Source organism: Manacus candei, unplaced genomic scaffold, assembly GCF_025592945.1.
Source record: "Manacus candei isolate 608988 ecotype Guabito, Panama unplaced genomic scaffold, ASM2559294v1 h1tg000053l, whole genome shotgun sequence".
NCBI lineage: Eukaryota > Metazoa > Chordata > Aves > Passeriformes > Pipridae > Manacus > Manacus candei.
In genome coordinates, this window is record NW_026138101.1 from 4,866,986 (window position 1) to 4,891,403 (window position 24,418).

Sequence of the window (24,418 nt, forward strand, 5' to 3'; positions counted from 1 at the left end):
GCCAGTTCCTCCCTGCCCCGGGATGGGGAGGTGCAGCCCAGGCACCCACCCGTGCTCCAGTTCACCCGGGGCAAGCAGCCCTACCTGGCCCTCCGGGACAGCCCGGAGCTCCCAGAGCCTGGAGCATCCCGGGGACTGAAGCATCCCTCAACATGGAGCATCCCTGATGCCGGAGCATCCCGGGAACTGAAGCATCCCTCAGCCTGGAGCATCCCTGATGCCGGAGCATCCCGGCGGAGCCCCGCAGACGCTGGAGCAACCCGAGGCCTGGAGCATCCCGGCGGGATGCCCGCGGGAGGGCGCGCCGAGCGCCGCTGGTGCTCCCGGGACGGGGCGGGCCCGAGGGGCCGGGCCGAGGGCCGTGCCCGCCCCGCTGTCCCCGGCAGCGGCGGCGCTCGGGGCCGCGGCGGCGGCGGGGCCGTGGCCATGGGGGAGCCGGCGGAGGCGGCGGAGGCGACCGTGCCCTGCCGGGTGCAGTACCTGGAGGATGCGGATCCCTTCGGCTGCGGCAGCTTCCCGGAGCCCCGGCGAGCCCCGGTTTATGCCGTGGAGGAGGCGCTGGCCCTCGGGGCGCAGCTGCCCGCGCTGCATCGCCTGCTCGGGGCCCCGCTGCCGGTGAGGGGGAGCGGGGGGCGCTGGGGAAGGCACTGGGCAGGTATCGGACGGGGGACAGAGTGGGGATTGCCGGCCAGAGGGGGCCGGGGAGGCGAGGGATGGGGCGGTAAATCCCGGGCAGCAGTCCCGGTGTGAGTCACGGCGAGATGCCGGAGCCCCCGCGGGAGATGCCAGCTCTCGGCCTGCCCCGGATGAGTCGGCAAGGAGGAAGAGGTTGTGCTTGCTCAGAGCAGGCAGGAACCCAGGCAGGGGGAGGCAAGCGTCCAACCCCGTGTCGTCGGGGCAGAGCCGGGCAGCGTGCTCCCACCCTGGCATCCCACATCCACGCCGGCTGCCAGGAGCGGAGCTGAACCTCTACGGGAGCACACCGGCTCCCTAACCCCGGGGACCCGTCCAGTGTCCCCGCTCCCTGGGGCAGCTGGGCCTTGGGGAGGTGACAGTGGGGCCGGAGAGGCTCCTCGTCAGCCCCTCTGCAGCCCCTCGTCTCTCCCCGATCCGGCGGCAGCTTTGCCGCCAGAGAGCAGCGCGGAAATTCGTGCTGAGCAATTTCCTCCAGCCGGGAGGAAGGCAGAAGGACGAAGGTGAAGCGAGGCATTGTGTCTGGCTTGTGTGTCCTCAGGCCTGACTCAGGCTGGTAAAAGGGGACTGGGAAGTGGAGGAGACAGAGAAGACGGGGGACCTTCCCTGTTGGCGTGATGCATCCTTCACAGGATGGAGACAGGCTTGTTTTCCTCCTTAGGAACACAGGACCCAGCAGAGCTTTGGCAATGTCTGAGCATCTGTCTTGCAGCACTGCAGGAGTGCAGGGAAGGGAGGCAGGAATCCAGGCAGGAACCCAGACTGTCTGGGGGAGTGTGGATTCAGAGCAGAGATGGGACAGCAGGAGGGGGAAATCAGCTTGGTGTGCCTGGCACTGAGCTTGCTGGCCTGTCAGGGGAGAGTGGATCGCTGTGAGACCTTTGTCTGCAGCAAAAAAATTCCCCTTTATCCTCCTTTTAATTTTCCTTGGAGCAAAGCAGCAGCGTCTCATGTCACCGTCATGGGATTTTAAGGCGATTTTTAGGCAGTGACTAAACGGAGTTTGTTTGGGAACAAACAGCCCTGGGACATGACGAATGGAGCAAACTCAAATTTCAGGCGTGTGCTCTGCTCCCCGGGCAGGAGTTGGCTGTAATGGGATCGGAGTGCTGCCATGGTGGCACGGGGAGGGGACTGGACGCAGAGTTCCCGAGGGCAGGAGCCTTCCAAGGAGGTCCTGAGCCCAGCAGAGGTGTGTTGATCCTGGGATTTCAGGTTCTGTTCTCTGCCTAAGCCAAGCTTTGGATGTTTTTTCCTGTGGTTTCCTTGCATCGCCCCATGACCCTTGGTGAAATCACAGGTGAGCTGGTAGGACCCTGTGCTGGGTTTCTAAACCAAATTCCTGAGTTATATGGATTCTATAGGTTATAAACCATGCTGCCTTTACCACACAAAGCTTTCTGAGCCAGTGAGGGCTGCAGTAGACAAGCTGGGATGCTGGCTGGGGATTGCATGAGCCAATGTCTTCACTGGGAGCCTCCTGCAGCAGGATTTACACCCTGTGGAGTGAGGTCAGTCTCCTGAAGCACCCAGTTAAGTCCAAATTCAGAGCTGGAGCCATGCAGATGTCGTTACCCTGGCACAACCAGCTGAAACTTCCCCTGGTGCCCTTTGTGCCAGGTAGTGCTCAGCTCCATTAGTCGCCACCCTAAAATTAGTAAATGAACAGTTGGATTTTTCCCAAGGAACTGGCTGAAAAAAAATTCAGCTGGGGGTGCCTGGTGCCAGGTTTGTCCTGCTGGGCAGTGTGCCTGGACCTGCAGAGCACCAGGAAGAGGGTGAAGCAGCTGGGAGGGAGCTGAGCTGGGGGTCCCCATATCGTCGTCATTGAATCCAGCTGCAGGCACCCAGGGGATGAGCTGCCATGGGGGAGCAGCTGGGTCCTGCCCTCCCTGGGCACAGCAGAGCTGCACCCTGTGCTGGGAACAGCCTAGAGATGATGAGCAAGAGGTTTGAACAGCCTGTCCTGCCCCATGACACCCTCAGTGCTTCCTCTCCCTGAGCACGACCCGTCTCTGATGACTTTTTCATGTTCTCCGGAAAGTGTGTTTGTGCTTGGAAATACCTTCCAGCTTTGTTTGCTGCTGCTGCATTGTTTGCCTCCAGGCCGATACTATCTTCTCCTGCTTTCCAGCATTTTTCAGTACCCTTGGGTGATGCTTGTGCGGGGTGTGGGTGTTCTCTGAACCTCCACAAGCAGGTTTTGACAGGGCAGATTTTTTTGGCCGTGCTTTCAGTCCCCAAAGGCCACTGTACTCCCTTGCCCCCAACACTATCTCACCTTTGAATCTGGGGATTTTTCCAAACAATTGCAAAACCCCAGAGGCTGGAGTTCTGCTTTCTCCTTCCTCCCCCGGAAACCTGGGAAGAGCAAACAGCTCGCTGGCCTCTGTGCCATAAGCTCACTGAGAGCTCTTGTGCTCGATAGAGGAGCTGCTGGGCTGACCTCGGTGCGTGTGTGAAGAGCACAAGCTCCATCCCACAGCCCCGTTGCCCTCTGTTTCCTACCAAGCTTGGGGAGGGCTTCACTGAGGGTCTTTGCCCCACTTAACCTCTGGAAGGCACAAAAGCATGAGGGGGGGTTCTCAGTGGCGCTGCTGTCCCCCAGTTTGTTGCACACTTGGAGCCAAGTGTTGGTGCTCAGCAGCCCCTGGTGCTCCCCAGCTCCCAACACCCTCCTTGCACGGATCCCGGGGTGGGAGCTGCAGCCGGGAATTCATGCCATGGTTTTGCCAGGACACCGACTGCTCCCCAGGACTGGGGTCCTCACTGCTGCAGGTCTGTTGATGAGTAATGAGGGGTCTGTTAATGAGCAATGAGCCTGGCTGGAGTAGCTTCAAGAGGGACACAAGTGTGAAGTTCTGGGCCAACTCTGGGTGACCTCCAGAGTTCCCTCCTGGCTTGGGTATTATTCCCCGCCCCCGGCGATAGGGCAGTGGCAGTGTTCCCATCCACTTGCTGCCATCCATCATGCAGGGATGGACAGGAGGCAGCACCTGAGTGCCCTGGCAGCAGGCACCCCTCTTAGCCCTGAAACCAAATCATGGTGAACATGCTTGGTTGGGGTGGGGGTTGCCTCTGTGGCGCAGCTCTATAAACCCTCAGTCCCCATGTGTTTTGGGAGGGTGAGCAGAGGCTGGTGATGCCAGGGGTTTCTGACCTACTGGTGCCTTGTGTTTAACTGCTGCCTATGTTTATTTATTCTGTATTATATAAATAAACTGGTTTTTTCTGTCATTTCCCCATAGCCTTTCTAGAAGAGCTGCAGCAATTTTGGAAATTGTGGTTGCCACAACAAGAAAGTGTTAGAAAGCAAGTAAAAGTGTTTCCTTTGCTGGCAGATAAAGAGGATACTCACTGCCTGGCCTTGGAGCATCTTCCTGTGTGGGGATGCCATGATAGGAGTGAGCAGGAAGATGTGATGCTGTGGTGGGTGGTGTGAGTTCAGCTGTGAGTGGAGGATGTCTCCATATTGGAGGTGGAGATGTCTCCATCACAGCCCCATAGAATCCTGGAATGGTTTGGGTTGAAAAGGACCTTAAAGGGATCATCTACTTCCATCCCCCTGCAGTGGGCAGGGACCTTCCACTCGACCGTGTTGCTCCAAGTCCCATCCAATCTGGCCTTGAACACTTCCAGGGATGGGGCATTCAAGAGAGGAACCTTTTCCGGGTCATGGGGTCCTTGTCCCCTGTCAGGGCTGGCACCAGCATCTTGTCCTCAGCAAGACCCCAGTCCTGTGGGTGAGGCACATCCATGCTTCTGCAGGATGGCTGGGACTCCCAGGAGCTGTGTGCTGGATGTGTGAGCGTGGGACTCTCTCCTCTCCCAGCTCTGCTTTGCCCTCCAGTCCCCATTGCCCTCAAATCCTGGCTCATTTTATAACGGTTTTCCAGGCAGGAGGCAGATGGATCAGAGCCACCCTCACTGGGAGCTGTCAGCAACCCATGACCCCAACGTGCCGTCCCCAGCAGCACGACCCCTCGGTCCCAGCTCGGATCCTGCAGGGCATAAACCCCTCGTCCAGATAACCGGAGTGACCCCGGCCCCGGGGCAGTCGCTGCTCCCTGGCGCGGAAGTGCCGCCCGTGATTTTTGGCAGGGGCAGCAGGAGCCTGGGATGGCCTGTCTCCATCCCCAGGGGATGGTGTTTGCCAGGGGGGGGTCACAGCCAAACCCAGGCCCAGTGCTTGGAGCATCCCTAGCGGGAAGCACTGCCAAGCTCACACGGGAAATGTGCGGGGTCGGGTCCCAGGGGCTTGGCCTCCCCCTCCAGCTGGGACTTGTCATCGGCCCTGCAGGAGCTGGGGATGTTAACTGGGCTTACTGGCAGCCCAGAGAAGGCAAAGCTTTTGTGCTGGAGCTGATTTGCTCTTTGCTGTGTTTGAGTGCCTGGGTGGACGCGGGGATGCCTAAGAGGATGCCCAGGAGGATTCAGGGATGCCTGTGGGGATGCCAGGATGCTTGTGGGAATACAAGGGTGGCTGGGAGGATGTAGGGGTGGCCAGAAGGATGCAGGGATGGCTGCAAGGACACCCAGGAGGATGCAGGATTGCCTGGGCAGCTGCAAGGATGCCTGGGTGGATCCAGGGATGCCCTGGGATGCAGGAGAGCCTGTCCCTGTGGAGGAATTGAAGTTTTCCCCAGCGAGCAAATCCTGTGTGGGGTCACTGTGAGGCAGCCAGGAGCACCTGCCCGGTGCCAGCAGGTGTTTGTTCACGTTGCCATGGCTGGCTGGAGTGGCTGGTGACCATGGGAGGTGGAGCAGGATCCTGAACAACATCAGAGTCCAGCCCAACAGGGCCCTGCCAAATTGCCCGTTATTTCAGGGCGTGGTCAGCGTTGGTTACTCAGTGCGTGTGGCATTTTTACACTTTGCCCTCTGCCATTAACGTCACACTCGCAGTGAATTCATACCTGTGAGCTCTTGCACAGTCTTGGGTCTTCAGGAGATGGGAATGTCATGGAAAGAAACCCCAGTGAGGTGCAGGAGCCATACCCAGCATTGCTGGGGGTGTCTGGGATCACAGTGGGGAAAGGCATGGGTGGGAAAGACAGAGGAGCTGTGACTGTTTCCATCTGAGCTCCTCAGCCACAGGGCTGTGCTTGGAGCTTTTTGCAATTTGAAGCTGAAATTGAGGTGGGCTTTTAGATGGATGGTGGGTCCCTACTTCTCTCCCCCATTGCTGTTTGTGTTGCTTGCTTTTTTTTTTTTTGCAGCAGGAGTAGCATTAATAATGAGCTTTTATCCCCAGACAGCTCCTACTCTGCAGATCTGTTCCTCAGAGGTGGGGTGGGAAGGGCAGGGGGGTTTGCAAATACTTTAGGAACAGGTCTAGATGTGCTGGGGAGGCAGTGCTGGCACTGCCCTCTCTCTGCTCCTACTCACCCACCTAGGACAAATTGCCCTGTCCCGGGAGACCTGCCTGGGTGCTGTGGGGTGCTGCTGGCTCCCAGGTGGCTCAGGGGCTTTGTGGGTGCTGTGCCCACTGGCAGGGGTGTGCCCTGGGTGCTGTAAGTGGACTTTCTGGGCAGATACCCTCACCCCAGCCTTGTCTTGGGCTGTGCTTTTCCCCATCCCAGTGGAAGATGCCACGTGGCTGTGGGCTGAGTCAGAGGGTGTGTCAGCCAGGGGACCTCTCTGCGGGGCTCGCCCTGGTTTGGGGTGTCCCTGGCTGGGCTGGGTGCCTTGGCAGACCCAGTTCCCGCAGGCGGAGGCGATTCCTCAGCCCTGGAAGGAGGTGGATCCTACCCCAGTCACACCCTGCTGACTAAGGGGAGCCCCAGGGAGCAGATCAAGCCTCTTGCCGTGGCTCCCACCTAAGGGATTGCCAAGGAGCCCCACAGCAGTGGGACCACCATCACTCAGGCTTTCCCAGCCTGGGGCTCCATGTTTCTCCCCAGTTAGCACTGGGCTGAGGTGAAGGGTGCCAGGGCATGTCCCTGCATGGCCAACACTTGAGGACAGGCGGGATCTGCCACCCTGTTGCAAGATGTGTCTGCCTCCTGGGTTCAGTGCAGATGGGAGGGTGACCCGGGAATGCGCTGGGAACCATAAAGGCTGTGGTGGGCCCAGAGGCTCATCTTGTCTGTCTGCATCCCCAGCTGGAGGACTGCACGCTGCAGGTCTCACCCTCCGGACACTACCTGGACCTTGACTTGTCCCTGCTGGAGCAGAAGGATGATCTGGAGGGTTTCTACGAGGAGGTCAGGTGAGGCACGTGGGGTGCCCGAGCCCTCTGGGGACAGGACACGGGGGCCCCATGTGTGTATGAAGACCATGGGCAAGGGGCCAGGGGCTGTGGTGGTCCCACTGCAGGTACTCATACCTCATTCTCCTCTGCCCTAGGAAGGGGAGACGGCCGACCCTGATCCTGCGCACGCAGCTCTCCGTCCGAGTCCACGCCATCATCGGTGAGTGGGGGCTGCTCCCTCCTCCAGGCTGGTGTGTGTCCAGGGGCTCGTCCACCCTGGATGGTGGGGGTTTGGCCTCTGTGGTGAGTTTTGGCCAGGCTTTTTGTGATGGAGAGAGGGAGTGATACAGCCCAGGGCTGCTCCCACCCCATAAGCCCTCCCAAAGACCAGGGCACGTGGTCCCCATGGGGGGCCCGCTGGGTCAATCACCTCCATCCTCAGAGACCGGGACTTTTGCCTCTTGGGCTGGGAGCCCACCACCCACTGCAGTTATTCTGGGTCATTCAGGCAAGCTCTAAATATAGCTTTGCAGGAGACAAACAAACAGCTCTTACGCAGCAGAAAGTGCTGCCATGGTTTCGGGCAGCCTGCTCCAAGGTCCTGCAAAATATTCGGGAGTCTCAAGCCTCTTTTTAATCTTTAGCAGGGGGGAAACAAGCACTGAGCAGAGCGATGCCAGATGGGCATCATCTGGCTGTGCAGGGCTGCAGCTGGGCCATGCGGGAAGGGACAGGAAGCCCGGGGTTGGGGTCATGGCCATGCTCTTTACCAGCAGTTCCCAGGCTCTGTCTGAGCTCTGGGCTCTTCTGCTTTCCCTCCCGGCTGCTCTGCCTTCCCTCTCAGCTGCTCTGACAAGCTGATAGCAGAGCGGAGGAGGCTGCCGGGACATCGTGTTTTACAGGGCATGTCTGGAGGCCTCCTTGGACATCTTGTTTTTGGCTTGTTACAGCTCTAAGCCTGACCCATATAAGTTGGGATGCTTGGCTAACTCAGTTTTTGGATGTGGAAAGTGCTGACTCACAATGGCTTTGGTGTCCTCATGGGGCTTTCCAGCTTCCCATTGCCCCAGCTGGTCAGTGCCGGCTCCTGCCTGCAGGCACCATCCCCATAAGCACATAGTCTCCAGCCCAGTTACAGTCCTGTCCCCAAGCAGCCAGTGTCACACTGCCATCCTTCCCAACCCCATCCTGCAGTTTTTCCCAAGCCACAGGGCTCTGGGACCATGGCACAGCTATGCCTGGGGAGGGACAGCTAAAAGTAGCTCAGGCTTCTGCCAGAGTTCCTGTTTAGGTTGTGCACAGGAAACCAGAGGGGATATTTGTGTCATTGCTGGCCAGAAGAAAAGAAAAAAAAAAGGAAATAGGAAAGTGGCAGGGCTGAAATATGTAGTTGTGGAGCAGCAGCTGCTTCCACACAGTGTCCCACGGTTGGGGGCCATGCTGGCATCCTGGGGTGATGGCACAGGGGTTGAGTCAGGATGTGGGGCTTTCCTAGGAAGCTGGGAGCATTTGGGAGCCCCAGTACAACAGTGAGCCCCTGTGAGTCAGGCCCTCAGGCCACGTCTCTCCTTCCCTCCCAGAGAAGCTGTACAACTCACAGGGGCCGGAGCTGCGGCGATCCCTCTTCTCCCTGAAGCAGCTCTTCCAGGTACGGTGATGGTGGTGGGGAGGGGCCGAGGGCCTCCCCCAGGGCTGGCTGCCCACCCCACACTGGGGTAACACCTGGCCTTTGTCCTGCAGGAGGACAAGGACCTGGTGCCCGAGTTCGTGAACCTGGATGGGTTGACGTGCCTGATCAAAGTGGGGGCAGAGGCCGACCAGAACTACCAGAATTACATCCTCCGGGGTTGGTATTTGGGCCCAGGGCACCTCTGGAGCAGGGCTGCTGTGAGTGCTTCATCCCTGGAAGTGTTCAAGGCCAGGTTGGATGGGGCTTTGATGCAACTTGATCTAACGGAAGGTGTTCTTGCCCATGGCATGGGGGTTGGAATGAGATGGTCTTTAAGGTCCCTTCCAACCCAAACCATTCTGGGATTCTATGCTCATCCCCAGGGAGGAGGGGCTGACACTCAGGGGGAGAGAACCAGCAAGTTTGCCAGGGCTTTGTCTTCACAGCTGCCAGACATTGCCATGGCAATGCTGTGCAGGGATGGGAATGCCCAACCCCTGCCTGCTGTGCCATCAGCCTGCCCATGCCATCAGCCTGCCCATGCCATCAGCCTGCCCACTCTCTGCCTTGCAGCCTTGAGCCAGATCATGCTCTTTGTGGACGGGATGCAGGGTGTCATCAACCACAACGAGACCGTCCAGTGGCTGTACACGCTGTCAGGAAGCCCAGTAAGTTCTGTTCCTCCTGGGGGGCTGCCTGTGCCCCCTGCTGCACCCCCTTCCCTGCCTGTGGCTGTCCCCTCGCATCATCCCTCAGAGGGTGTGCTCCACTTCTGCTCAATGCCCTGGTACCTTTGCTTGAGTTGGGTCCTGCTCCCAACCATCTGGAAATCACCTGGGGTCCACAGAGCTCCTCGTCCTGATGTGACCATGTTCCCTGGCACAGAACTTGGGTTAGATGGTCCTGCTCCAGGTCTGGAGCCAGAGCCCCTTGGCCATCAGCATCACAGCTGCAGGTCCCCGCCCCATGAACAAAACCCCCAGTCGTGGGGCGTGGGCACAGCCACCGCAGCATCACACTGGCAGCCCCTGCCACTGCTGCTGTCCCAGCTGCCATCCCTTGTCCCAGTTTCGCCTGGTGGTGAAGATGGCACTGAAGCTGCTCCTGGTGTTCGTGGAGTACACAGAGCCCAATGCCCTGCTCCTCATCCGCGCCGTCAATGCCGTGGACCAGGCGAGAGGTGGGTGCAGCCCCCGCCTCCCGCAGGGTCCCCACCAGGGGATGGGGTCCCCTCCTGGCCCGTGTGTCACCTGCACTTGCTGCCTTTCCCAGGTGCCTGCCCATGGTCCAACCTGATGGCCATCCTGAAGCAACGCCACGGGGCTGACACGGAGCTGCTGGTGTTCACCATGACACTCATCAACAAGGTCTGGGGGGGTGTCCCCGCAGTGCCATGCTGGTGGGGCTTGGGGTGGGTCACCCCAGTCCCAGCAGCATCCCTCTGGTCCTGCTCAGACGCTGGCAGCCCTCCCGGACCAGGACACCTTCTACGACGTGACTGACTGCCTGGAGCAGCAGGGCATGGAGCACGTGGTGCAGGAGTACCTGGGCAGCAAGGGCACCGACCTCGACTTGAAGCAGCAGTTCACACTCTACGAAGTGAGCGGGGATCTGTGGGATCTGGCCACGTGCCACATCCAGTGTCAGCAGGGGGGGTGTGCGTGGGGTGGCAGGGGTGCTGCTGTGCCCAGTGCCATGCCCCCCACTCCCTCCACAGAGTGCTCTCAAGCTGGAGGATGGCGTGGAAGAGCCGCCCTCGGGGGGACGCAAGGAGAGGAGGAGGACAGACGAGGGCCGGCGTGGGTGGCGGTCCCAGAGCGGCTGCCCAGAGCCCAGTGCTGATGCCCAGTCCCTTCTGGAGTCCCCTGGCACTCCAAAGGAGCCCCCAGCTGAGGACACCCCAGATATCCCCTCACCGAGCAGCCCAGCAGAGTAAGTGCAGCTGGAGGTGGTCTGTGGTGGGGATGCTTCTGGAATGGTGCAGACACTGGGGTGCAGCATAAGCAGCAGTGGGATCCATGCCAGTGCCAGGGTGGAGAGCAGTCCTGTGGGACTTGCTCTCAGTCCCTGTCACCTCTTGTTCCAGACCCTGTCCCAGCAGCACCTACAGCAGCGCGTCCAGCGTGCGGCTGGCCCTGGCCCCCCCCCTGGCCGAGAAGGAGCAGCCCCCGGGCCCAGGAGAGCGCAGTGTTTACAAGTAAGGAGCCAGGAGGGGCATGGGGGTCCCCTGGGGTGGCAAGATGGGCTCCCAGGAGCATGAGGTGTGCCTATCCCAGGGCACACTCTGCCTGTCCCAGGGGGAAACAGAGTCTGGGAGGGCACTGGGGCTGGAGAGATATGTAATGGGGCAGCAGGTATCAGAGGGTCTGGACAGGGGCTCCAGGGCATCCTTTGGGCACTCACAGCTCTGCTCCAGCTCCTCCTCATTCTCCTCTCTGCCCACGCTTGCCCTCTCCTCTGCCCACTCTTTCTATCTTTCCTTTTGCAGGCTGCGCCAAACTGCCCCCGTCTGGTAAGTGCCTGGGCTCTGCACCCGCGCTCCCTCCCAGCATGTCACAGAATCATTGCATCCTGGAATGGTTTGGGTTGGAAGGGACCCTAAAGATCACCTAGTTCTAACCACCCTATCATAGGCAGGGACACCTTCCAGGGATGGGGCACCCACAGCTTCTCTGGGCAACCTGTGCCAGGGCCTCACCACCCTCACAGGGTAGAATTTCTTACTAATATCCAATTTAAACCTACTCTCTTTCAGTTTAAAGACATTCTCCCTTGTCCTATTAATTCTCCCTTGTCCTATTCCATGATGCTCCAGGGGGAGCGGGGACTTGCACCCACCTCACTACCCCCATCCCGCTGCCCCCATCACCAGCATCTCCCAAAGGATGATGGCACCCTCTGATCCCCACTTTGGGGTAAGGTGTCCCTGCTGAGGGTGGCAGAGCCTGCTCGAGGTGTCCTGGCCAGGTGGGGGAGACGGTGTCCCGTCTCATGAGCACCCAGTGCCACGGGATACCTGGGCAGGAGGGGGCTTGCCGGGGCTCTCCCAGCTCCCCGTGAACCCTGGGGCCACAGGGTGATGGCAGGGTGAGGGTCCCGTGCTGGAGGGCTGCCAGGTGGGTGTGTGCAGGACACACGAGCCCTGTGGGGCTGCTGGCAGCGGGGGCTAACCCCTGTTTTCCCTCAGGCGGGAGGATGCCCCCTCCTTGCATGGGGACAAGCCTATTTTGAGGAGGTTTGAGTAAGTAGAGGCATGCGTGTGTCTCCAGGCGTGCGCTTCCTCGGGCAGTGCCCGGCTGGAGGTGTCTGGGCTCCAGCCATGCAGGGCATGAGGAGCAGGAGGGTCCCCTCGAGTCTCTACCTGGGTGCCCTCATGGGTTTTGCAGCTTTTGGATGAGGGTTGCAGTGGGCAGCAGGTCTGTTGGGACCAACTGGTGACAGTGGCACCCTGATGGCACAAGCCTTTGGCTCCCATGGGGCCTTGTCCCCGAGCCCTGGGGGCAACGCCTGTCTCTCTGCAGGGCTCAGAGGAGGTTGAATCCTCTGGGTCCCTGATGTGGTGTGGCCAGTGCAGGGGGTTTCTGTGCTGCAGGGCTGGCTGTGCAGTGTGGCATGGCGTGGTGTGCCCATTGTCCCCGTTGTCCCCATCCCTGCCTTGCTCCCAGCCAACGCTCACCCCTGTCTTGCAGAGCTCGCTTTTTGGAGAACCTGGCTGCAGCCCAGAAGGAGAAGATCTCTTCCATGGCCAAGGGGCGGCTCGACGTCCTCGGTGATGCTGCACTGGAGCATCCTGCTGCTCCTGCGTGGGAAAGAGACAGCGGCACCTCTGATTCCGGGACGGAGCCACCCAGCATAAGTAAGTGCTGCCAGGGTGTGTGTTCCCAGCCCATCAGGGCCCCTGGGGTGGGGGTTAGTGGCCCCTCTGTCCCTGTGCCACAACTGTGATACCCAGAGCCATGGAGGAGCTGGTGGTACCTCCTTGCTCAAAACACTGGCATCTGAGCACACCCCACCAGGGAGCAGGACTCCAGCTCCATGTGCAGCTCAGCACTACCTGCTCCCTCCAAGCGTGTTGTCCCAGCTTCTCCCTCTCTCCCTGCAGGGTCTCGCCTGGCTCGGTCTGACGCCACCGACTCCTGCAGCACCATCTCCTCTGACACCAAGTTTATGCTGGACATGCTCTATGCCAAGGGCTCCTCAGAGCCAGGGAGAGAGAAGGTGTTCCCTGAGGTCCCTTCATCTCCCCGGATCCAGGGTGAGGCAGAGATGGATGCCAAGGAAGGTAGCAGCCAGGAGCAGGAGAGTGCCTGGCTCCGTGGCAGGGCTCCAGATGGGCCAGTGGCCAGTGCCCACGCCAAGCTGGTACGTGCCATGTCCAGCATAGATGCCGAGACCCACACGCAGAAGCTGGAGAACACCGGGATGATGCCCATCAAGAAGGACATGGAGCTGACATGGGAGCGCCTGGAGGCCAGCCCCGTGCAGCTGAAGATCAAGGACCTGGACTTCACTGATCTGGGGGAGGAAGAAGATTTTGACATCCTGGACACAGGGCCAATGGCCAATGGCTCCTTCCTCCATTCTGGCATTACAGCAACGAGCACTGGAACATTGATGGCTCCCCCTCCACCTCCTGCCATGCCTGGTTGCCCACCACCTCCACCTCCACCTCCTGCCATCCCTGGTTGTCTCCCACCTCCACCTCCACCTCCTGCAATCCCAGGTTGCCCACCACCACCACCTCCACCTCCTGCCATCCCTGGTTGCCCACCACCTCCACCTCCTGTAGCCCCTGGCTGCCCACCCCCACCAGGGCTGCCAGGCCTCTCAGCAACAGATGGCCCCTCCCAGGCCAAGAAGAAGAGGACAGTGAAGCTCTTCTGGAAGGAGCTGAAGCAGCTGGATGGCACTGTAGGGCCAGGCAGGTTTGGCCAGGGGACACTGTGGGCATCCCTGCAGAATGTCGAGATCAACGCTGCAAAACTGGAGCATCTCTTTGAGTCGCGGTCAAAGGAAGTGCCAGCTTCAAAGGTACCAGTGGGCACCCATCAGCCAAGGGGACTTCAGGGGTGGGAGGAAGGCTGTTGGTTCCTCTGGGGACCCTCAGCATGCACTGTCACCCTTACCCTATGCCAAGGATTGGTACCAGCAGCCCAGAGGTTCGGTGGGGAGGGTGATGGGCAGTGCACAGGTTTGGCTCACCATGGGGTCCGTGATTGACTCTCTGTGTCCATGATGAGCTCATGAGCCCTTTGCCTGGCTGTCCCCACCCATCCTGTCCTCTTTGCAGAAAGCTGTGGATGGGAAGAAGGTCGTGGTGGTGCTGGACCCCAAGAGAAGCAACGCCATCAACATTGGCCTCACAGTGCTGCCACCCGTCCACATCATCAAGACTGCTGTGCTCAACTTTGACGAGTTTGCAGTCAATAAGGAAGGGATTGAGGTGAGCACAAGAGAAGCTCAGCCTCTCTGAGGTCCTCATGCAGGTCATTTTCCCTGGCCAGGAGACCTCCATGCTATGATGCCTGGGGTGACACGTCCCATGATGACATGTCTGGAGTCTGACATATCCCTCTTTCCCTGCCCTAGAAAATCCTGACCATGGTCCCAACTGAGGAGGAGAAGCAGAAGATCCAGGAGGCCCAGTTGGCCAACCCTGACGTGCCCTTGGGCTCTGCAGAGCAGTTCCTGCTCGCCCTGTCTTCCATCAGTGACCTCACAGCCAGACTCCAGCTCTGGGCCTTCAAGCTGGACTATGAGAGCCTGGAGCAGGTAGAGAGCCATGTACCCCATCTCCCCTCTGCCCTCCCACCGCTGCCACCCCAGCAGTTCTAAGTGCTGAGCCAAGCATGTTCCTGGTGGGGACCAGCCATGTCCAAGCATGGGAGGTGCCATCCTGGCTGGGGACAGGCTGCAGCTCCCCAGCCAAGGCAAGCACGGGCTTGAGTTGACCAGGGGGTGGTTGTCCTCGTGGGTGAATGCTGAAGTTCCCAAGGGAGGAGGTGGCCAAGGGGTCTCACCTGCCTCTCTCCTCACCCAGGAGATTGCAGAGCCGCTCTTTGATCTGAAGGTGGGCATGGAGCAGCTGGCCAAAAATCACACCTTCAAGTGCATCCTGGCCACGCTGCTGGCCATGGGCAACTTCTTGAATGGTTCCCAGGTGAGGAGCAGGATGAGGACCAGCCATGGTGCAAGGGGAGGGACCACGGGGAGCCTGGGACGGTGCCTGAGGCTGGGTGGTGCTAGTGGGGTCTGCAGAGTGGAGGTCTGCTGGAGGAGGGATGGAGAGTCCATTGTGTTTCAGAGCAGAGGCTTTGAACTGGGCTACCTGGAGAAGGTCTCGGAAGTGAAGGACACCGTGCACCGGCAGTCCCTGCTCTACCATCTCTGCCAGATGGTGGTAGAGAAGTTCCCAGAAACCACTGATCTCTACTCAGAGATTGCCTCCATCACCCGCTCCGCCAAGGTGAGGCAAGGCAGGTGACACCCAGGCAAGGACAGGGTGTGGGTCCTGTGGCTGCCCAGCTCCACCAGCGTGGCCAAGGGCTGACGTCTCACTCTTCCAGATTGACTTTGAAGAGCTGGCCAACAGCCTGGTGCAGCTGGAGCGGAGGTGCAGGGCCTCCTGGGACAACCTGAAGGTGATTGCCAAGCACGAGACCAAGCCGGTGCTGAAGACCAAGCTGACAGAGTTCCTCAAGGACAGCACCCAGCGCATCGTCGTCTTGAAGGTGGTGCACAGGCGCGTCCTCAACAGGTCGGTGGCTCGAGGTCCAGGGACACAGCAGGAGCCCCACGGTCCTGCTGCTGGCTCGCCACGACTGACGTTCCCGTAGGTTTCACTCCTTCCTGCTGTACCTGGGGTACCCGGCGAGCGCGGCGCGGGACGTGAAGGTGACGCCCATCTGCAAACTGCTGCGGGAGTTCGCCCTGGAGTACCGCACCTGCCGCGAGCGCGTCCTGCAGCAGCACAAGAAACGCGCCGCCCACCGCGAGCGCAGCAAGACCCGCGGGCGGCTCATCACCGAGGTACGGGGGGGCTCGGCCGCGCGCCGGCAGGAGGGGACGCCCCCCGTGCCCCTGATCCCCACCTCTCCTCCCGCCGCAGACAGAGAAGTTCTCTGGCATCGCCGAGGCCGTTTTGCCGCCCGCCGTGGTGTCCAGCAGCCCCAAGGAGCAGATGGAAGCAGGTCACGAGAGCATGAAGAGTGTGCTGACCTCCCCCGTGGATATCCCTGCCCGCCGCAGCCGGGCCAGCCAGGGTAGGAGCAGGATGGCAAATGCATTCGAGGCATGCCTGGCTGGCTGGACATGGCTGAGGCCTGCATCCTCACTGTCCCCCTGCAGGAACAGGGCATTCCACCCCAACCCAGGGCTCCTCGGCCCAGGAGGACGTTCCCAGCTCCCCAGACGATGCTTCGGATGAAATCATGGACCGGCTGGTGAAATCGGTGACTCACAATGCCAACCCCCGGCCCTGCACCAACAGGGAGCGCAGGAGGTCCCGTGGCAATAGGAAGTCCTGTAAGTTCCATCTCTGTCCCCATGCACTGGCCCTGTACTCTGTCCCTGTCCCATGTCAGTGTCCCTGCTCAGATGCTTTTTCCTACCTCTGTGTCCCTGTCCCCTTACCATCTCCCATCCCTTTGGCCCTGTCCCCGTGCCCTGTCCCATCTCTATATCTCTCTTCCCATGCTCTGCCCAGTCCCTGCACTCTATCTCATCTCTGTCCCTGTCCTCTGTCCCATCTCCACGTCTCTGTGCTCTGTCCCCATGACTTGTCCTATTTCTGTGTCCTTGTTCCCACACCCTGCCTGGCTCCTTCCCCACGGGCCACCGGTGACCTGCCATGCTGAGCCCACCAGGCCACAGCAGGATGTACCTTGAGACCAACCCATGCCACTGCACCCCATTGCCACTCTCCCCAGTATGCCAGGGCCGCCCTGTCTGTGCCCCTGGCACCCAGCACCGCCCGTGCTGCCGGTGCCACACTCTGCTCCCCCCGCAGTGCGGCGGACGCTGAAGAGCGGGCTCAGCGACGAGCTGGTGCAGGCGCTGGGCCTGGGGCGGGCGCCCGGCATGGACGTCTGAGGGGGCCGAGAGGGCTCCTGCTGCTCCCCACCACCAGCAGCCCCAGGGCAGAACGTGGTGGCAGCCCCCGTGGCACGCTCCAGGACTGGCACACTCTGCACCTTTGGTCTTGCCTCACTTTTCGCTCCTGGCCTCCAGCTCCCAGAGGTGCAGGCAGCAGGAGGGTGGTGATGCCCCAGAGCTGCTCTGCGGTGACTGGGATGGAGGATGCTCAGCACTCGTGCATGGAGGCTCAGGGTTCATCTTCTCAGCAGTATTATAGGGGTCAAGGGGCTGGACCCAGACCCCCCCTGGGACCTGGGTCTGGCCCGTGGCCGCTGTGGCAATAAAGTGATCTGATATGCTGCCAGTGTCCCTTGTCCCTGTACCTGAGAGGCCACAAGGATATGGTACTGCCCCCTGGACAAGCCAGTACCCCTCCTCCTGCATCCTCAGCCCTGCTGCCTGGGGCAAGCACTCAGCCAGCCCTGTGGCTTGCAGGCTCCACTGTCCCTCTGCGGACAGCATGGTCCCCTCTGTGCTGGGACAGCTCAGAACCTTTCCAGAAGGAGCAAGGACTGCTGCCAGGCTCAAGGCTGCACGCTCAAGGGCAGGAGCAGTGGCTCGAGCACAAGGCCACAGCACAATAAAATCATGTCTCAGCTCATCTCTCCCTTACAAACCTCTCCTGGGGGGTCTTAGCCAGACCTGGACCTGGGTAAGAGGCAGGATGGTTGCTCCCCTCCAGGAGCAGGTCCTGGGCACAGTAGCCACATTGCAAGCCTCAAAAACATTCCCTGTGCTTGGCAGAGACAGGCTACCTGGTGCTGTAAATGCAGCAAGAACAGCATCCATCTGTCCCCATGAGGGACTGGGAGATGTCCCTGCCACCTCCTGTCCCAGCATGGCTCATGCCATGCCAGACACAGATTAAACCCCACAGTGGGTGCTGGCTGCAATGCTCCCCACAGGTCCATACCGTTTCTGAGCATCCCCCTGTGCTTTGGGCACTGTCACCCATGGTAGAGGCATTTGGGAATGGTGTCGTGCCATCCGTCACGGCGGCTCCTCCTCGGTGCTGCCCTGGCCCTGCCTCCAGCCCTGAATCCCGCACAGCAGGTCTCTGTGGCTTTCAAGGAATGAAGAAAAACTCCACCGGGCAGGGCAGCTTCTCCCTCTGGGCTATCTCTGCCCAGGGTTGTCCCTCTCCCACGAGGCTGGACATGCCAGTGGCCTCGGAGGTGCTGGGCAGCACCAGCCTGCCCCAGCTTGCAGCATGTCTGAGATGTCCCTGGGTGGCTCTGGGAACAGCCAGATACCACACTAAGAGCTGCAGGTGTCCCAGACATGCCCCAGGATGTCGTTTGGCTCTCCTGCCCTCTGGGTGCTTGACTTGGGGCTGCAAAGAGAGAACAAAGAGGTTGTGATAGGCAACACTGAGCCACAGCAGGAAGCAGAAAGGGATGGGAAAGCATCTTCCTGAACGCCCGCACCTGCCCCAGGTACCTGAAGTGACATTACACATGTGACAATCCCAGGAGTGTTGCTCACAAGGGCCTTGATGGGGGCAACTGTAGGCAGGGTGCTGGGGAATGTGTCTCCCTCTGGGTGGTTTGGTGGCACTTGGGGCAGCTTTGTCCTCAGCCAAGGCCTCTGCCAACCCATTTGGGTTTTTCCACTTTTTTTTCCCCCAGCCTTGGTGATATTTCCAGGATTCCCAGCCCAGCCCTGGGCACACGCTGCCCTTGAGCGGCGCCTGAAGTGCTTGGCTTGGCCGCGGCACAAGTGGCTTACGCCAAAAATACAACAGGCAGGGGCAGCCCCCCCGGGAAGGAGAGGGGGTGGTGGGATGCCGGAGGGGCCTTTGCGAGCCGAGGCAGGTTCGTGGCAGTGACACGAGGCTTGGTGGGGATCTGGGGCACACGTGGCCTCAGGCAGATCAGCAGAGCTGGGGAGCTGCACCCCCGGCTGACTCCCGGGGGTGGGAGGAGGTGACCCTGCCGGAGCACCCCGCGGCTCCCAGCACCTCCGTGCCTCCCTCCATCCCCATCCCTGCGTGGCTCCCAGGGCCACGAGCTGTGTCCTGCTGCCACGAGGGGGCACGGCGGCCACGCGCACGGCGGGGCCACCCGGGACACGCTCCGGTCCCGCCGCTCTGCCTCTGCCTCTGCCTCTGCAGGCACTCGCCGCTGGCCTTCAGTTCGCTGTTCCCCCTCTGCCTGGCACCCGGGGGGCTGCACCCTGCTCCCCTCCCCTCGAGACATCCTGCCTCTTTCATGTGCCCGGTGGAGTGACAGCCACGTCCTTGGTCCTGGCTGTTTGTCTGGCTGGCGAGGACAGGCTTCTGTCCCTTGTGCTAAGATGTGTCTCCAGTGCTTGTCCCTGGCCCCCATCCTGCCCTGGCCCCCTTCCAGGCAGTGGGGAGGAGCAGGGGACAGCGAGGACGAGCCTGGCTCCACTTGTTGTTGCATTTACCCTCTTCTGTAGCTCCCACCCTCACTGTGATGGAAGATGTCCCCTGCCTTCTCCATTCCATCCTTTCCATGGGACTGTCCCAGTGCAGGGTCCTGTTTGCTGGCACACCCCGAGGTCAGCTGCAGCCTCATGCTACATGGGTGGGGGACTGCCTGTGGTCCTGACCTCCTAGTTGCCACAAATCCCCACCGTCATGTGAGAAGCACAATTCCCACCAGGAATAGCACAACCTCACCTCTGTTCCCAGGTCAGAACCATCCAGAACATTTCTTGCAAGCACTGGGGCACCCTGGCCACTTCCAGGAGCATCTACCACCCCCCAAATTCCTCCTCCTGCCTCAGCTGCAGGAATCCTCTACCTCCTGGCCCCAACCCTCTTAAGCAACTCCAGGCTGGACACACTCCATTCTGCAACCACCTTCCCCAGCAGGATGGAGGCGTGGGATGGGAACCAGGTCACAGCTGCTGTGACCTACTGCCCTCTTCCCTGGGGGCAGAGGGAGCAGGAGCCACTTGGGGCGTGGCCCAGTCGGCTTCCCCTGGTATCTGTCTTGTGGCCAAGGGGGAGCCACATTTCCCTTGTCCCCACCACTCCAATATCGAGGTAGAGACCCTGTCATGGGCATGGAAGAGAGGGGAGATGGGAAGGTGATGCTGGGCTGGCAAAGCAGGCCTGGTGTGGGTACCACACAGGCCTCAGGAGAGCACCAGGCATTAGTGGAGCTGGAATCACTTTGGAATATGACCACTGCAGCACAGCACAGCAAAGGAACAAGGTCCCTGCAGCCCAAAAGCAGCTCTGGTTTGGGGAACCAAGGTGCAGAGAGCCCAGATGGCAAAGGGGCTGCCAAGGTCGTGCAGGCACAGTGACACGGGGTCCCCACCAGGGCAGAAGGTGAAGCCTCTCCCAAAGCCATGAATGCAGCTGGAAGCAGAGACATGTTTTGTAAATACCTGGGGATCCTGCACAACCTGAAAAAACAAGTCAGAGGCAGGAATGTTCCGAAGATGAGGGGGTTTGGAAAGAGCCAGACCCAGGGTCAGTGCCTGGCTAGATGCTCCATGTTGGCAGCAAGGCTGTCCTGGGGAGCAGCCCTGGTACTCCCCAAGGGAGCTGCTCCAGCCACAGCACCCCGGGAGCTGGGAGGTCCTGCCCAGGCTCTGGGGAGAGGTTTGGGCTGTGCCCATCATCCAGCTGAGGTGTGTGGAAACCCCACAGATGGAGGATGAAAGCCTGGGGCTCAGGCTGATCCCACCGACATGGCATCAGATGCAGGGCATCAGATGATGGGCACCAATGGTCACCTTTGGTTTACAGCTTCAAAACATAAAGAAAGCCCCCAAAAAGTCCTTCAGTCAAGTAAGTTGGAAACAAGGAATGGAAAATGCTGGGAAGAAGGGAGAGAAGATCCCAGAACAAGGAGCTAAGGTGGCTCCATGGGCAGCTGTGGCTCAGGTTGGTCATGCCGTGGGAAGTGCCTCCAGGCTGGGCTTTGTTAGATTCAGTTTCCATGCCCTAGGTTTGGGAAAGGAACATGGGGATATTGTTGGGTGCAGGAAAGGCTTCCTGGAGCTGAGCCCAGCTTAGCTGAATCACAGCCACTCATGGATCTGCACTCCCCAGAGAAGAAAGCCGCGATAACAGAGCTCCCACTGCAGCAGCAAAGTTCAACCAGAAGCAGTAGAACTGCCCAAGTTCAGTGGTAGGACACAAATATTTGGTGCCAGGAGTAATTAATCACTGTCGTCTGCAAGACCCTCTGGGTCAAAATGAGGTTAATTCCAGGCAGTGCAGCAGCCTTTGTCATCCCTGAACTGTCTCCGGCCCCAGACACCGATGGGCTCCAGTGTCCCAAATCTTCAGCATGAAGAAGGATGAACCCACGTCCATCCAAAGGCTGTTAGAGGACATGGTGTGGGACAGAAGGAGCCCTGTGTGCTATAGTCAACAAGGCATATCCCCTTTTCTGTGGTTTTGATGGTCCGTGGTAGGTACCCAGCCCACAAGAGACATCCAAGGGGGTTCCAGCCCCATGGTCCCCTCTCCTGAGACAACTGCTCCCAGGGAAGGACTATACCTTCTGGCCTGTGTGAGGAAGCAAGTGCTGGCACAAACCTCCATCAGCACTGAACAGACAAAAGTGCCCTGTTAGGTACTCGCTCGCCTGGGTGGTGTTTCCTGAGGAGATAATAGCCCTGGAAGAAGGACTTGCTGTTTTGGAGGAGATTAAGTACCTGTGGGAGCAGCATGTGGATGAATCACAACCCTCATGGGCTTAGAGCCCCTGGAAATGGCTCATGGCACTTTGAAAACAATGTCGTGAATCTTCTGCAGATCAGATTAGGGAGTGGAACAATTATCTCAAAACCTGTTAGTCATGGGAGGCTCCAGGAGCTGGAGGAACAGCCTAGGGCAAGGGGAGCACTAGGAAGATGTGTGTCCCCCCTCCATGAGCAGCCCCAGGAAGGGTGTGGGAGGTGGCTGTGGTCGAACCAGCCCCGTTTCCCCTGCAGAGGTTGATCTGTAATTAGCAGAACGGGTACGGAAGAGCTCAAGTAGGTCAAAAGGTAATGGGGCTATCGCCAGTGTTTCCTCACGGCAGGGCCCAGGTGGGAGGGAGGCACCCTCAGCGTTGAGCAATGGGCAGAGGAACAAGGCCAGGCGCTGTCTTCAAGGGAAGATCCACCAAGGTCCCCCTGACCACACACCAGCCTTCTGGGGGAAAGCTGGGGAACAGTTAGGGCCAGCAAACAGTGCTGCTGGTCCAGCCCCACCGCGCTGGATTTCGTGGTGAGAGCATCCATGGAACGCTCTGAGTGCCACGACAGAGAACACCACGGCTACCTACAACCCATCCTGAGGCATCCCACAGGGAGGGCACCCTGAGACCATGTGTGAGGAGCTCGGGAAGGGATGGATGGATGGATGGATGGATGGTGGACATCCAACCCAGCTCTCAAGGGGATTGTGGGAATTCATGTTGTGTTTTGGGAAAGGTTGCATCTACCCCCTGTGAAATGCCATCATGAGTATGGATTCTACCTTGTGGCTGCCCCTGTAAAACACTGGATCCCTGACCCTGCTCCCTTGCACACCCCAGCACTTCCGGCTTGGTCAGGGCAGTGAGGGATGCTCCCTCTTGGAAAACAACCTTTCTCCGATAGGATTTTTCAAGCCCCGGTGAAGTGATGGATGAGGAAGTTTAACTGGGCCCAGTTCAGAGCCCAAGTTCCCTGAGGCTCTGCTTTGTGGCCACCTCCATTGTTCTCACTGAGTTCAGTAGCCCAGGGCCTCAAGCGAGCAGATTCCTGTGGGAGAGCCCGCGGATATGCTGTTGCATCCCTCCTCCTCCTCCTCCTCTACCTTGCCGGCATTCCCAACATTCCCTTGAGCACTGTGCACTCAGCTGGGTGCCACCACCACACCCCGGCAAAACCACCCCAGCCTGTTTGACGCTGCACTTCTGCAGCGCTGCCGCTGCCATCACCGCTGATGAAATGTGTTTTTCTGCCAGCAGCAGGGAGGTTGTTTCCAGTCAGGATGGCACAGGTATCCCTGGCACGTGCCACCACCACACCAGGGGTTGCAGGGTCTGGTGGGGCAGCCGGTTCTGGTGGCAGGGGAGGGGAGATTGGTGTTGATGCTGGCACACAAAAGCCCACACGGAGGGCGCTGGGGGTCAGGCCCACAGCAGGGACGCACGAAGGATCACCAAGTACAGAGGCTTGGTGAAATATTAAAGCAGGTGCTTAATAAAGCGAGCCCAGAGGCAGCAATTACCCTGTGTAATTAACCTGGGAAGGAGAGGACTTTGCCCCCCCAGCTGGGTGGTGCAGGGAGCTCCTGACAGCACCCGCTGGGGATGGCACAGACCTGGCACCCAGCGCTGCGTGGCAGGGCTTCCACGAGCCTCACTGGGACAAGTGAGGAGCTGACCTTCCAGCATGGAAGCCATGCTGGAGTCCCAGAATGACAACAGGTAGGTGGGGGGCAAAGTGCTGCCCACTCTGGGTGCTGAGAAATGGTTTGGGATCACCCAGGGGACATTGACCCCCAATGGCAGGGAGGGATTTACACCTCACCTGCCTGCTCTGGGCACCGGGATGAACCGAGTGTGCCTGGCCAAGGCACTGGGACCCAGGTGGCCCAGTGCCTGCCTGGTGCTCCCCAGCAGACCAGCAGGTCCTGGGGGCACCACCTTATGGAGGGGTGGTGCTGGGGGTGGCTGTGCCCTCTGTTCCCCATGTCCCAGCAGGATGTGGGGTGGCACTGCTGGTGGCACTGGTTCTGGCTCGGGCAGGGGGCAGGGGAGCCTCCCTCCCACCGAGCTGCCCTGGATGCAGTGCCACTTCCTGCCAGGAAACTCTGCCCAGCACAGGCACCAGGCCAAGCCGTGCCAGGCCAAACTAAGCCGAGCTAAGCTGAGCTGAGCTGAACCAAGCTGGGTTTTGTGCTTACCTAGGTGGCATGATGTTCCAAGCTGTGCTGAACCGAGCTGAGCTGAACTCTGCTGTAGGTGCCACAACATCTCGAGCCATGCTGAACCAAGTTGAGCCATGCTGGACTGAGACAAGCTGAACTGTGCCAGGCTGCGCTGTGCTGAGTCGAGCCAAGCTGAGCTGAACTGAGCTGAGTCAAGCTGAGCTGTGCCTACCTAGGCGACATGATGTGATGTCCTAAGCCGTGCTGAGCTGAGTCATGCTGAGCCATGCCAAGCTCTGCTGAGCTAAGCCGTGCCTATCTAGGTAGCATGAGGTTTCAAGACATGCTGAGCCAAGCCAAGTCAAGCTGTGTCAAGCTGAGATGTGCCTACCTAGATGGTATCGTGTCCTGAGCTGTGCCAAAGGAGTGGAGCCATGCTGTACACAGCATGATGTCCCAAGCTCTGCTAGGTCACGTCGAACTGAGCTGTGTCTACCTAGGTAGAGTCATGTCCCAAACTGTCCTGAGCCGTGCTGAACTGAGGTGAGCTGAATTGAACCCACCTAAGTGGCACAATGTCCCAAACTGAGCCGAGCCGAGCTGTGTCGAGTTGAATCACACCTACTGAGGTGGCAAAATATCCTGAGCTCTGCTCAGCTGAGCCAAGTCAAGCCATGCCAAGCTGAACTGTGCCTATCTGGCACATTGGCAAGTCCTCATCTGTGCTGAGCTGTGCTGTGCTGAGCTGAGCTGTGCCAAGCTGGACCAAGCTGAATTGTGCCTACTTAGGTAGCATAATGTCCTGAGCAGGCTGAGCCGAGCTAAGCTGTGCTGACTCGAGCTGAGCCGTGCCTGGTGAGCTGGCACAACATCCCAAGCAGGGCTGAGGACGAGC

At 59.7% G+C, this 24,418-nt stretch overlaps 1 protein-coding gene across 4 annotated transcripts; it reads left to right on the forward strand.

Annotated features, from left to right (window-relative positions):
- The first annotated feature begins 379 nt into the window (after positions 1-379).
- Positions 380-16,990, forward strand: FHOD1 (formin homology 2 domain containing 1). 4 transcript variants are annotated; one of them, XM_051802007.1, is made up of 24 exons: positions 381-615; positions 6,798-6,904; positions 7,042-7,106; positions 8,467-8,534; positions 8,627-8,732; positions 9,129-9,223; positions 9,624-9,735; positions 9,828-9,922; positions 10,011-10,154; positions 10,273-10,487; positions 10,642-10,752; positions 11,044-11,067; positions 11,743-11,796; positions 12,245-12,411; positions 12,658-13,586; positions 13,846-13,998; positions 14,145-14,327; positions 14,596-14,715; positions 14,860-15,021; positions 15,122-15,312; positions 15,392-15,584; positions 15,664-15,817; positions 15,903-16,079; positions 16,564-16,990. In XM_051802007.1, the coding sequence occupies exons 1-24, from the start codon at positions 427-429 to the stop codon at positions 16,644-16,646; spliced, it is 3,897 nt and encodes a 1,298-aa protein (XP_051657967.1). In that variant the 5' UTR covers positions 381-426; the 3' UTR covers positions 16,647-16,990. The 4 variants fall into 4 exon arrangements, with proteins under 4 accessions (XP_051657965.1, XP_051657966.1, XP_051657967.1 ...); XM_051802005.1 differs by lacking the exon at positions 16,564-16,990 and having other exon boundaries at positions 380-615; positions 15,903-16,554; XM_051802008.1 differs by lacking the exons at positions 11,044-11,067; positions 11,743-11,796.
- The last annotated feature ends 7,428 nt before the right edge of the window (positions 16,991-24,418 follow it).